General features: G+C 43.5%; 1 protein-coding gene across 2 annotated transcripts in view; it reads right to left on the minus strand.

Moving 5' to 3' along the window:
* Window positions 1-265: 265 nt before the first annotated feature.
* Window positions 266-13,646, minus strand: part of SLAIN2 (SLAIN motif family member 2) — a 54,390-nt gene continuing 41,009 nt past the window's right edge. For both annotated transcript variants that reach the window (XM_069744499.1, XM_069744500.1), the window contains 2 exons: window positions 7,191-7,455; window positions 266-1,286 (listed from right to left, as the gene is read on the minus strand). In XM_069744499.1, coding sequence (XP_069600600.1) covers window positions 1,220-1,286; window positions 7,191-7,455 — 332 coding nt within the window. In that variant the 3' untranslated portion in view covers window positions 266-1,219. The remainder of the gene's footprint in view (window positions 1,287-7,190; window positions 7,456-13,646) is intronic.

Here is a 13,646-nt window from a genome sequence, read left to right on the forward strand (position 1 = left end):
AATGGAGAATACATGAAAGCTTTCCCATATTTAACCCAACAAATACAGAAAGGGAATGCAACAGTACAGCGCAAACAGCTATTGGCCCACTTGGCACACAGTCATCTCTTCAGAGATCCTGACCGTGAAAGGAAAGATCGGCTTGATCATTTTTTGGAGCATTACACATCAATGTGTGTAACCTTGTCTTTAAGGAAACAAGGACTACCGTTCTAGATCAGTACTTCCCATGTTAGTCCTGAGAAGTGTTTTTTTTTTTTTTTTTAGAAGGACTTTGATAACTTTGCCAGGGTCAGTCCACCATATAATGCAGGTTTGTCCAAAGTTCAACTAATGTACATAGTCGACTTTAGTCTAAACCACGACGCGGTCATCAGTGGAGAGCAAGCAGATAGACATTGCCTTTTCGGCCAAGCTCATTACTCAATGAGACGCTGCCTACTCTATTTCAGTCGGCAGAGTTTTCCTGCTCCGTAATCAGCCATAAGGAAATGAACAAATAGATTTTTGGACATACGGTACTTTTCGTTTTAGACCTCTTAGTGGTCATTAATCAAGATACTGTGAAAACAGTAACTATAACCAAAGTAAGACAAAATTATTTGGTGAGAAGTAAAATCCTTTCACTGTCAGGGGATCCTGCGATGAGTTAATGATTGTGAAAGACTCAACAGCCATTGTATAGGATACACGGCAAAAGAACAATGTCTACGTATAAAACTGTAAAATCAGTACTCAAAATATTCTGCCAGCCGACATACCTTCAGAGGCAATTGCAGTGTTAGTGCTTGATGCTTAATAAACTCTTAATATATTTTATCTATATATAAAAAGAAATCTTTTGAGCAGTTGTTCTTTGGCATTAACCTCATAGCTTGTAAACTAAAAAAATATGCCATTGCCAGATGTTATTCCTATACCTTTGTATACTAAAGAAGCCAAACGGGATTGCAGTGCATTTAGGTTCTTAAGGGCTACGTCTGTAGAAAGTTAAAATCAGATGATGGGTGATGTCATGATAGAGATTGTATGACTAAGTATCTGATGGTCAACATCAATAAAGTGCTCTTCTTTGTAACCTCTGCCGCTTGTGCTAGATACGGACAGAGGAGCTTGGGATCAGGTAGGTCAATCCCAAAATGTCCCATGAGGGCAGTTTGCTCCGCAGTCAGTGTGGATGATGTGTCCATCGAGCAGTGAAGCTTAAGGATTTTGTGGATCAGTAGCAGCCTTCTTTCCAACTATCATCTTTCATGGTGCCATATGTTTTAGGAGCTGGCAACGATCTGCATAGAAAACAAAAAAAAAAAAGAAGTGATTGTATGTAGCAGGTTGTATAATGTTGAAGGACAGGTAAATGTGTTTCATCACATACCCAGCTAGAAAAACCAAACAATAACTAGCAGATGATCCGCCAGTCTACACGTTTCCACTTCCAGTAGACAAGGTCACGTGCCTGCTGCAGTGAAGTTTCATCTGTGCCAAAAGAGAACTAAGAGACTGTCTCTTTCAGCTCAGACATTGGTTGCAGTCATGTGATGTCCTACCAGAAAACAAATGAGGAGACCGGCAGGGGTCACAGGAAGTGGTGTGGAGGAATGGTGGGGTCACGTTGACAAGAACCTTTTTTTGTCCTTTAAAGTCCTAAAGGTAAGCTCCGCTTTTAGTCATTTTCTTCTGAAGTGAGGAAAGTAATAACTACGATTAAAAGCAATGAAGTATATTAGATAGAACAACATTGGTATTTTCTCGGCTTTACAAGTACAGGTGTCATTCCAAGTGCTGGGAATGATGGAGGCCACATGAGCGCACCTCACATCCATGTCAGAAGCAGGGACAGCACATCAATGAGATCGGACACCAAAGCTTAATCTTACTGTCGTACTGATGGCCATCTTGGAGAAAGCCTGTCAGGCTCTTTGTAAGTCAATGTGCATGTTGGATCTGGCACAGGGTAGTGTCCATTATCAATGGGAAGCCACAACGTAGATGTAAAGAGTCTAAAGCAGGGGTGTCAATCTGCATTCCTCGAGGGCTGCAAACAGGTCATGTTTTCAGGATTTCCTTAGCATTGCACAAGGTGCTGGAATCATTCTCTGCAGGTGATTAAATTATCACTTGTGCAACGCAAGGAAATCCTGAAAACATGACCTGTTTGCAGCCCTCGAGGAATGCAGTTTGACACCCCTGGTCTAAAGGCTGTATACACAGACCAATTTAGTCCGAACCAGCAGATATCATTGGGATGATCCCATCTCCCACAACAGAGGTGGTCAGGAACTCCCCTTTCACATTAGATTGTGAAATGGTTTGACAAACTACTCTGATGTGTATGAGGTCCTTAAGAAAAAAAAAACAAACAAAACATCGCCTCTACAGTCGTCGCCAAAAGTTTAAGACTAAACGTAAATTTTTGGTTTCACGAAGATTGTTGTTTCAGTATTTTTTTTAGATCTCTGTTAGTCAGAGGTTTCTATGGTTGCTAAAGTACAATGATCAGCATTTAATACACTTCTAAACTTATACTGACAAATGCACCAAGTTCATGCAAAAACTTAATATTTACAGTGTTGACCCTTATTCAGCATGCCAGGTCAAGTCTTGAGAAATATCAGCTTCTGGGCCAAATCCTGTCTGATGACAACCCAGTCTTGTCCAATTCATGTTTGGCGTTTATCATGTTTTTTTTGCGTTTTTATTTGTCCACAGGTTCTCAATGGGATTGTGATCTAGGAAGTTTCCTGGCGATTTACCTAAAATGTCAATGTTCTGTCCACCAAGCTACTTGTTTATTGATTTTGCCTTGTGACGTAATGCTCTACCATGCTGGAGACCATATTGTTCATCATCAAATTGCTCCGTGGTAATGGAGAGAAGTTGCTCTTGGAGGATGTTTAGATATTCTTTATTCATGGCAGTGTTCTTAGTCAAAATTGTGAGTGAGTCCACTACCTTGGGTGGAAAAACCATCATACATGACTGGTTTAAGATTGCTTTATTGTTGGCATGACACAAATGGTAGCACTCACCTTTTCTTCTCTGGAAAATTATTCTTGCAGATGTGCCAAACAGTCTGAAGGTGGCTTCATCAGAGATAGGAACTTTACCCCAGCCCAATCCCTGTAATTCCTGCAGAAGGTCAGTCTGCCCTTGATGTTTTTCTTGGATAGAAGTGGCTTCTTTCCTGCCCTTCAAACCAGGACAGCCTCCAAAAGTCTTTGCCTCTCTGTGTACAGATGTATGGACAATTGCCTGCTGCGATTCCTGAGAAATCTCTGCACTGGTGTTGAAATGATCCCGTGGTTGAATCCTATTTAAAAAAACAAAAATAGCCCTGGCACATGCTGGACTTTCTATAAGGAAGTCTTCAGGATGCTCAAGAAATGGAACTTCTCTCTATTACGTTCTTGATCATCCGATAAATGGAAGATTCCAGGGCAATCTTACAACTTGCAATGTCCTTGCTTGTAAAGCCCCTCTGATGCAAAGCAATGATGGCTGCTTGTGTTTCCTTGGAGAGAAGCATGGTTAACAGAAGTAGACAACGATTTCAAGCATAAGCCTTGTTTTCATAAAACCTTTCTGCTCTTATAATTACATGAGCATCACACAGTGATATCCTTGTCCTTGTTAACACTTTCTCCTGAGCTAACAAGATCACAGAAATGATGTCAGCAGGTAATTTTGAGGCAGAATTGAATTGACTTGTCACTTTTTCCCAAACATCTGCAATTCGTCTCATCACTTATAATCTAGAGTAAATGCAAAATTGCCACTATAAAAACTAAAATGAGCAAACTTCATGAAAAATAAAATTTGTGCCCGTCTCAAAACTTTTAGCCACGACTGTAGATTTAACAAAAAGTGTCATTATTTTATTTAATCAATAATGTAACAGAGTATATTTACAATAGAATAAGAAGCAGTATGACCATAAAATGTCTTTTTCCTTTACATCACTCCAGACAGCACCATGGAGGTCGTCCTTCCTTGACCTATAGCGGGACAGGATCAGGGAGCGGGTAAAAGGTCCCTCCACCTCCAGTGTTTTTCCTGTCCCTACAGGGGACGGTTGTATGAGAGGTTGCTCCTAGAGTGAAGATAGCCTGTGGAGTAGATAATCTCCCTCTGTGATGGGAAGAAACCTACTTTCCTCTAGCTATAAAGTATGGTTCCTCCCACCATGGCAGTCTGGGTGTTTAAATATCACTGAGAAGATTGCCTTTTAAGATATATATAGATAAATAAGTTGACACATATATAATGTCTGGACTAATGACTGTATAGAGGCAGAAGGATGGATGGAAATGGTCTAAGCGTGCTCTTACAAATGCGTATGCAAGACCCTTAATGGCTCCATCTCTTGATACTTTATACTTTACTAGATGGCAGCCCGATTCTAAAGAATCGGGAGTCTAGAATCCATATATACTTTATTTATTCAAATGTAAGAATAATACAATTAATAAATAATAGTAAGAAAGAACAAAAATAATAGGCAGTATATGGAGAAAACACCAAACAAAAGTTCAAAATTGGTGTGAAAATGTCACTGAACCACTTCACAACTAAATATATATAGTTTTGGTAAATGGTATTATCATTTTTTTGACGAAATTCGGCAGGAGCTTGAAGAGCAACGTCACTGGGCCCGCCTCCACGCAGTAGAAACTTGCTGTGAGGTAAAAATTCAAAAATCACACCAAAATGGCGGGCGGAGTGTGTCACAGTACGGCACGTTTCTGATTGGTCGCTCGCAGCAGGCGGCAACCAATCAGACACTGGACACTGTTGACGTCACTTATCTCCGGACATTAGCTCCGGACATTAGCTCCGGACATTAGCTCCGGACATTAGCTCCGGACATTAGCTCCGGACATTAGCTCCGGACATTAGCTCCGGACAAAGCCACGGAAGCTGGCACAAATTGCAGGAAGTAGTATTCTAGGCAATTAATCTCCGGACATTAGCTCCGGACATTAGCTCCGGACATTAGCTCCGGACAAAGCCACGGAAGTTGGCACAAATTGCAGGAAGTAGTATTCTAGGCAATTATATATTAGATGTCACTGCCAGTACCCAGCATTCCTAGCACATGTATATCACTACCTGGCCTGATAGTTGATCTTTCCCCTGAGCATGAGCTCGCTGCTTAGAGGGGCGAGAAAACTGAGTGCAGCGTACTCCAATGTCTGCGCAGCTGTGGGAGACATCGTTTTCTTTCTCTAGAAGTCTTTATTCTACCTGCTCGACGCGCTCCTCCAAGTATGAGAACACGATATTTAGAGCGGGGAGACACTAAGGCAGAGGGAAGCGCTGTGGAGAGGTCTGCGAGACACACACTGATAAAGTAAAGGTCTCCCCCATCCGTGCTGATATTAGTCATTACACACTATGTCTGCCGGAAACAGTGAGCTCTTCAGCAGAATCATAGCAGGAAGCATGGTGCAGTAAGGCCTCAGCGCACGTCCTGTGCCTGTGCATGCGCCATAGCGGTGTGTAGTGCAGAGTAATGATCAATTAGAAGCCCTGCCATCCACAACATGGCAGCTACTTTTAGTAAATTTTAGCCATATAATATATAAGGTTTAGATATATACATATAAGGTTTTGTATAGTACTTACTTAGATAAAAAAAATAACTTATGTGCGTTTATCTATAGTATGTAATTTTCGGGGATAAGACCTCTATAAGGAGAAGAAAACAATAATACTAAAGCAGAACACATAGTACCACTAATCATCAAATTGGGAACAACACTTAGACAAACAGTCTTGACCTGCCCAATATATTAGGGACACTGCATAGTGCAATAAGAACCCACAAAAGAAAACTGGAGCAGTAAACCGATAAAAGTATCACAATTTATTACTTCAAAATACATAAAATATTGAAAGAAAATGATGTACAATACAAAATAATATTGTGGTACTGTATTAGCCAGAAAAATCGATGTAAATACTTATGTCTCAAAAAAATGAGAAAAGTATTCAACCTTTATTGGCTATCCAGAGAAATGATATTTGCAAGCTTTCAGGGCTCAGAAGGCCCCTTCATCAGGCTGATATTACACAAGTGAATTACTGAGAAGAGATGGCAACATTTAAATCGGAATTACACAAGGAAATGAGGCGATGCTGGCTAGAGATAGGTCAAGGAAATCAAATTAAATGGTTATATATGCAGATGAGGTGGAAGTGCTCTATTAGAGATCTGGAGACCTTCTTGTGGAGGTGTCAACGGTGTCCATGTAATGAGTCATGAATCCAGGTGTCAAATTGAGTCCTATTCTTATATTTATAGATTTGAGCTCCCAGATTTTTCTCTGTCACTATTAGGCTGTGTTCACACGTTGCGGTTTTTTCGCGGTTTTTCCCGATAAAAGCGCTATAAAACCGCAAAAAAAACGCATACAATAAGCATCCCATCATTTAGAATGAATTCCGCATGTTTTGTGCACATGATGCGTTTTTTTCCGCAAAAAAAACGCATACCGCACAAAATCCGGACATGCTCTATCTTTTTGCGTTTTTTTTTTGCGGATTCCCAACCCAAAATGCATTGGGAAGTGTCCGGAAAAAACCGCGGCAAAAACGCGTCAAAACCGCGTCAAAACCGCGTCAAAAAAGCATGCGGTTTTCTTGCGGATTTCATGCAGAAAATGTCCGGAATTCTCAGGAATTTTCTGCATGAATTCCTGAACGTGTGCACATAGCCTTAAAATGACCTTTCAATATTAGGACTTTTAGATCTGCCACACTGTGTCCAGGTCTAGAGAAGCGTATTCCTACAGGCGTGTCCAGCTCATTATTTTATCGTATGTCTATGCAGATTCATCCTTGTTTGTAGTTTTTGTTTTGTTTCCCCGATGTATGTCCCTGCATTGCACCTTGTGCATTGTATCATATTATGGACTCTTTTTCATGGATATCCTCCAATGTGGTATACATGATACAATGTACAAGGTGCAATGCAGGGACATACTGTACATCGGGGAAACAAAACAAAAACTACAAACAAGGATGAATCTGCATAGACACACGATAAAATAATGAGCTGGACACGCCTGTAGGAATACACCAAATTGTGATACTTTTATCGGACTATTGCTCCAGTTTTCTTTTGCTGGTTCTTATGTCTCTATAAGGAGAAGGTGTATTAGTAGAGCAGAAGTTCTTTATATACCTACCTTCGGACAGGTTGTGCAAGTTTGCTGCGAGGCACTGGTATACTTCCACCTGATGGTGTGCTAGGTCTGGGCAAACCACTCTTTATTGGGGTGCTAGCTCGAGCCACCGGACTTGCAGAGCCAGACTGTGGGCTGGACGGTGGGCCCGATGCAGGCGGATACTGGGCAGCAGCTTCTTGTGTGAGGCCAGGGTTTGATAAAGCCTTTATTGGCTGCCGTAGAGCTAAAGGAGATGGCGCTGCAGGTGAACGGAACTTGCACGGGACTTGAGGGAGAAATGAAATAGAAAAAAAAGTTGTGAGTTAATAAAATGCTCAAGAATGTTATGATCATGGTAAGAAAACCTAGTCATTCCCATCCAGGGCAGCGGGTGGATCAGCATGTCAATCCATGGCAGCAAGTGGGGAGAAGCCACCTGTCTTAACTAGTCTCCAGCCAAGCTCACGAGGGCGTTGGAAAATATTCCGGGCTGCAACTGTGCAGCTTCTGATTCATGCTTTCTGTGGTTTGAAGACAAATTAAAGGGAATCTGTCAGCAGGTTTTGGCTATTAAATCAGAGAGCAGCATAATATAGTACAGGAGACCCCAATTCCAGGGATGTGCCACTTATTAGGCTGTGTGTTGTCATATCAAGTGTTTTCTCAGCAGGAGATGAACACTGCTGGACTACAGCTCACGCGACCAGCAGTCAAGCTGATCTACGCAACCCCGCCCACAGCACTGATTGGCAGCTTGCTCTCACAGCACAGTGTACACAGGAAGCTGCCAATCAGGGGTGTGGGCGGGGCTATACACGGAGCAGAAGTCTTAGCTCTGCTTCATCTACAGCCGACAAAACCGGGATTCTCTGAAAACTATACCAAGCAGCCAAGTGAGTGATTTATCAGTGGAATCAGGCTCTCTTGCCCTATGTTATGCTGCTCTCATAATTTATAGCAAAAACTAGCAGACAGATTCCCCTTAAGCAGGTGAAGGGCAGAAGAAGTGGCTCATAAAGACGCACATTTCTCTGAGAAGATCAATTACCAAAGTTCCACAGATCTATTTCCTGGATTTATGCAAAGTTTGCTGAAATGACAGTGCCCATATAAAGTGATCCTGACATTAAGATCGACACAACGATTTATTGGGAATTAATGGCTTAGGGTCTGCTCATAACAGAAGCCACAATAAAGGCAAGAAAAAAAAATCCATGATGGACTGAAGGTACCGTCACACTAAGCGACGCTGCAGCGATACCGACAACGATCCGGATCGCTGCAGCGTCGCTGTTTGGTCGCTGGAGAGCTGTCACACAGACAGCTCTCCAGCGACCAACGATCCCGAGGTCCCCGGTAACCAGGGTAAACATCGGGTTACTAAGCGCAGGGCCACGCTTAGTAACCCGATGTTTACCCTGGTTACCATCGTTAAAGTAAAAAAAACGAACGCTACATACTTACCTACCGCTGTCTGTCCTCGGCGCTCTGCTTCTCTGGTCTGGCTGTGAGCGCCGGGCAGCCGGAAAGCAGAGCAGTGACGTCACCGCTCTGCTTTCCGGCCGCTGTGCTCACAGCCAGACCAGAGAAGCAGAGCGCCGAGGACAGACAGCGGTAGGTAAGTATGTAGCGGTTGTTTTTTTTACTTTAACGATGGTAACCAGGGTAAACATCGGGTTACTAAGCGTGGCCCTGCGCTTAGTTACCCGATGTTTACCCTGGTTACCAGCGAAGACATCGCTGAATCGGTGTCACACATGCCGATTCAGCGATGTCTGCGGGGAGTCCAGCGACGAAACAAAGTTCTGGACTTTCTTCCCCGACCAGCGACAGAACAGCAGGGGCCTGATCGCTGCTCCCTGTCACACTGGACGATATCGCTAACGAGGACGCTGCAACGTCACGGATCGCTAGCGATATCGTCTAGTGTGACGGTACCTTGACTTCTGCATGGACAGAGCCTCTGATCAAACACAACCTTGTAATTGCTTACATTGTACTCCACATAACATTTAATTTAATTAAGTCAATAAAGGTACCGTCACACTAGACGATATCGCTAGCGATCCGTGACGTTGCAGCGTCCTGGCTAGCGATATCATCCAGTGTGACAGGCAGCAGCGATCAGGCCCCTGCTGTGATGTCGCTGGTCGGGGAAGAAAGGCCAGAACTTTATTTCGTCGCTGGCTCTCCCGCTGACATCGCTGAATCGGCGTTTGTGACACCGATTCAGCGATGTCTTCGCTGGTAACCAGGGTAAACATCGGGTTACTAAGCGCGGCCCTGCGCTTAGTAACCCGATGTTTACCCTGGTTACCGGCATCGTTGGTCGCTGGAGAGCGGTTTGTGTGACAGCTCTCCAGCGACCAAACAGCGACGCTGCAGCGATCCGGATCGTTGTCGGTATCGCTGCAGCGTCGCTTAAAACTACAAACTCCATGCAAATGTTGTCCATGGTGGGAATGAACCCAGGACCCATAGTGCTAACCACTGAGCCACCGTGCTGTCCTTGTAAGTATCTCACATTTTGAAGTGTTTATTAACTCGGCCACTAGATGAATTGCATAACTAGTAAATTCAGAATAAACCATGAGAATTTAGTTATTTGAGCTCAACTGATCATAGAAAGCGCAAAATCCCTAGTGGCTGACCAGCAATGTTACCGTATATCTGCCGTGAGTTTATGTCCAACAACAGAAGAACTGCATTGAAAAAACTTGAATACGCACATGGGGACAATATCAAAAGTCTCAAAGATCAATAAATTCAAAAGCATGATCCTGTGACTACACTAATAAATGGGCGCCCATCATGGTGAGCCCCGGCCCTCATGCTCCTCCATCTGGCCAGGCTACAATACAGAGGTGTAGAAGTAGAAAAAGGGACCGCGGTGGATAAACTACAAATAGCCATTGAAGAGCCGGGCTTGGGGCCTACAGATCATTTTCGGTGTCTGTACGATAGGTCATTTTTGCTACTTTGCGCCATGAACTTGCAGGCGGGAGAAGCCCTAGATAATAGTTTTAGGCCATCTAAATTGCGGTACTAAGTGGTGGCTGAACATTACCTCCTTTAGGGGCTACAATGCCCCGTTTGGCTTTCTGGGATGTACGTGGCATACTTAACTGCCTTTTTGGTGCTGTTGAAACACAATGAAATATTCAATTAATCTAGAAAACAATCTGAAAGACTTTGTGAAAATGTTCTAAAACGTGAGTGACTAAATGCAACAAAGGTGCAAATATAGAACAAAAAGGGTTATAGTTCAGGAGGTGGGTGAAAAAGCGGGGAGAAAGGCTGTGCACAGAAGCGTGGTCGAGACGGGGAGCCAAGATTAAATACAGTTGTATGTTATACTTATCTTAGACTTAGAAAATATACCAAAGGCTAACATTACCATGGAGCATAAAGAGGACCAGGTCAGAAGTTTTGCATGGATTTTATTATCGCGGGCTCACTGGATGGTTGCATGCTTTTCTTTTTAAATCCGCCACATAGCTCCAGAAATATGGGCCTTTCTATTTGGCGCCATTTTTCTGGTGAGGCCTCATCTGCGTGCTCAAAAGGTCAGCTGGATGAGAGATGGGCCAGAATATGGCACAGAATGTGGTTAGTCACCCTCAGCACATTTTACATAGTATAATATACTAAGTATGTACACCTGGTCTACAACCAGAGACCTTCTCCATTATGTGATCACAATGGTGTTTCTCCATAGGGGTGGAGCCGCATATTCATTACTTTAATGAGCGGTACGATGTGACCGTTGAACATAGGAAGAAGCTGCTGGCACAATCGCATCGGAGAAGCAGGGACTGCGCCGGGAGGGTGGGTATAACGGGGGAGGGGAGCCATGCGATATTCACCTGTCCCCGTTCCACCACCGCGCTGTGTCTTCCGCGTACTCTGGCTGTGACGTTCAGGCCAGAGGGCGCGATGACGAGTTTAGTGCGTGCCCTCGGCCTAAACAGTCACTGCAGAGGACCCGGAAGACAGAGTGGCGCACGGCGGTGGAACAGGGACAGGTGAATATCGCAAGTGCCGGTGTCCCCGCCTGCTCAGGACAAGAGGTGAGTATGTCTTTTTTTTTTTAATCGCAGCAGCAGCATATGTGGCAAATGTTTCTATGGAGCATATTATGGGGCCATAATCAACCTTTGTGCAGCATTCTACGGGGCATCTTATGGGGCCCATCATAAACTTTATGGAGCATTATATGGGGCTCCTGATTCAATATGGATATTCAAAAACACTTAACCTACTGATGTCTCAATTTTACTTTATTGGTATCTTTTTATTTTTGAAATTTACCGGTAGCTGCTGCATTTCCCACCCTAGGCTTACACTCGAGTCATTAAGTTTTCCCTGTTTTTTGTGGCAAAATTAGGGGTCTTGGCTTATACTCGGATCGGCTTAGGCCGGCCTCACACTTAGCGTGTTTTACAGACGTAAGAGAGGTGCAGAAAATACGGATTCCATACGGTACAATGCTTCTCTATGCCCCAGCTCCTATCAGCCGTATTTTACTGATCCGTATTATACGGTCTTCTACGGTCGTAGAAAAACGCAGCATGCTGCGTTTGTCACCGTATTGCGCAAAAAATACGCCAATGAAAGTCTATGGGGGCCAGAAAAATACGGATTACACACGGACCAACAGTGTGACTTGCGAGAAATACGCAGCGTTGTTCTATAGAAAAGCCGGTAATTAGAATAGCTAAAATTAATGTCTATACATAATTGTCTAAGGGTCACTTCCGTCTGTCTGTCTGTTCTTCTGTAACGGTTATTCGTTCGTTGATTGGTCTAGGCAGCTGCCTGTCATGGCTGCCACGACCAATCAGCGACGCGCACAGTCCGGAAGAAAATGGCCGCTCCTTACTCCCCGCACTCACTGCCCGGCGCCCGCATACTCCCCTCCGGTCTGCCCTCACACAGGGTTAATGGTAGCGGTAACGGACCGCAGGGAAATGCAGTCCGTTACCGCTGCTATTAACCCTGTGTGACCGCGTTTTTTTTACTATTGACGCAGCCTATGCAGCGTCAATAGTAAAAACATTGAATGTTAAAAATAATAATAATAATAAAAAAAAATTATTATATACTCACCTACGCCGCCTTTCCCGCTTCTCACGATGCAACCGGCACGCTCCGGTCGCACGGATGGTCTGGCAGTAGGACCTGTCATGACGTCACGGTCATGTGACCGTGACGTCATCACAAGTCCTGTGCGCCTGCGCGAAAAGGACCTGCCGTGACGTCACGGTCATGTGACCGCGACAGTCACGTGACCGCGACGTCAGCACACCCTCGGACCGGAAGATGCCGCCTGCACCCTACAGAGGCAACAGTGCTATAACGTGCCTGCGGAAGGTGAGTGAGTATGTGTTTATTTTTTTTAACCTGTGTCATACGTGGCTGGGCAATACACTACGTGGCTGGGCAATATACTACGTAAACACACATATTCTAGAATGCCCGGTGCGTTAGAATCGGGCAACCATCTAGTGTATGTGTGTATGCATATATGTATATATGTGTATATATGTATATATGTGTATATACATATACGTATGTATATGTATGTATGTATGTATGTGTATATATATATATATATATATATATATATATATATATATATATATATATATATATATATATATATATATATATATATATATATACATACACATACGCACACACACACACATCTCCATCATCCCGTAATCACAGCCAATTCATTGTCATGTGTTTTATAAATTATTACAGTTTGTAAAAAAGTGCTTTAGTGCTTTCAATGTGCAAATATCATTAAATAAACCATTACATTTAGCTAATAACTGTCACTCATTTGCGTTTACCTCTGGAGGGACATTGCGTTTATGGAGGATCCAGCATGTTACCGGCGTTCTAAATCACCTACTACGCATGTCACTGTGTTTCTGCTTACATCATAATCACATGACGGATTAGGGGCCAATCAAGAATCAGTAAATCGTATCTGAGGTCCGACGCATGCGCAGTAGCGCTTGCGTTCGCCATTTTGAATGTGGCATTATTAAGGCACTTCTTATCACCATTATGGTTGTGGCATCTATGATCCGGCGCATGCACAGTAGCGCCTATAGTCGCCATTTTAATCGTGGCATCCTATGAACGTATTTTCCAAAACGCCATTTTAGTTGTGGCACCTATCATCAGGCGCATGCGCAGTAGCGTACATAATCGCCATTCAAATAGTGGCATCCTGTCTGGGCTTTTTCTGAACGCCATTCAATTGTGGCATATCTTCTAAAGTGCTGACCAGGGCCATCCATACTAATGCCTCTTATGACATACAGCACCTGTAGTAAAATATCATTTTAAACAATATGGTCTGACTTATGTTACACCACATTCACTGGGCAGAATGCCCCTTCCTCGCCCTATGGACAAATATTGCTGTGCCTAATCCTGCCTTGACACACCAGATGTGGC

Source organism: Ranitomeya imitator, chromosome 1 (assembly GCF_032444005.1).
Source record: "Ranitomeya imitator isolate aRanImi1 chromosome 1, aRanImi1.pri, whole genome shotgun sequence".
NCBI lineage: Eukaryota > Metazoa > Chordata > Amphibia > Anura > Dendrobatidae > Ranitomeya > Ranitomeya imitator.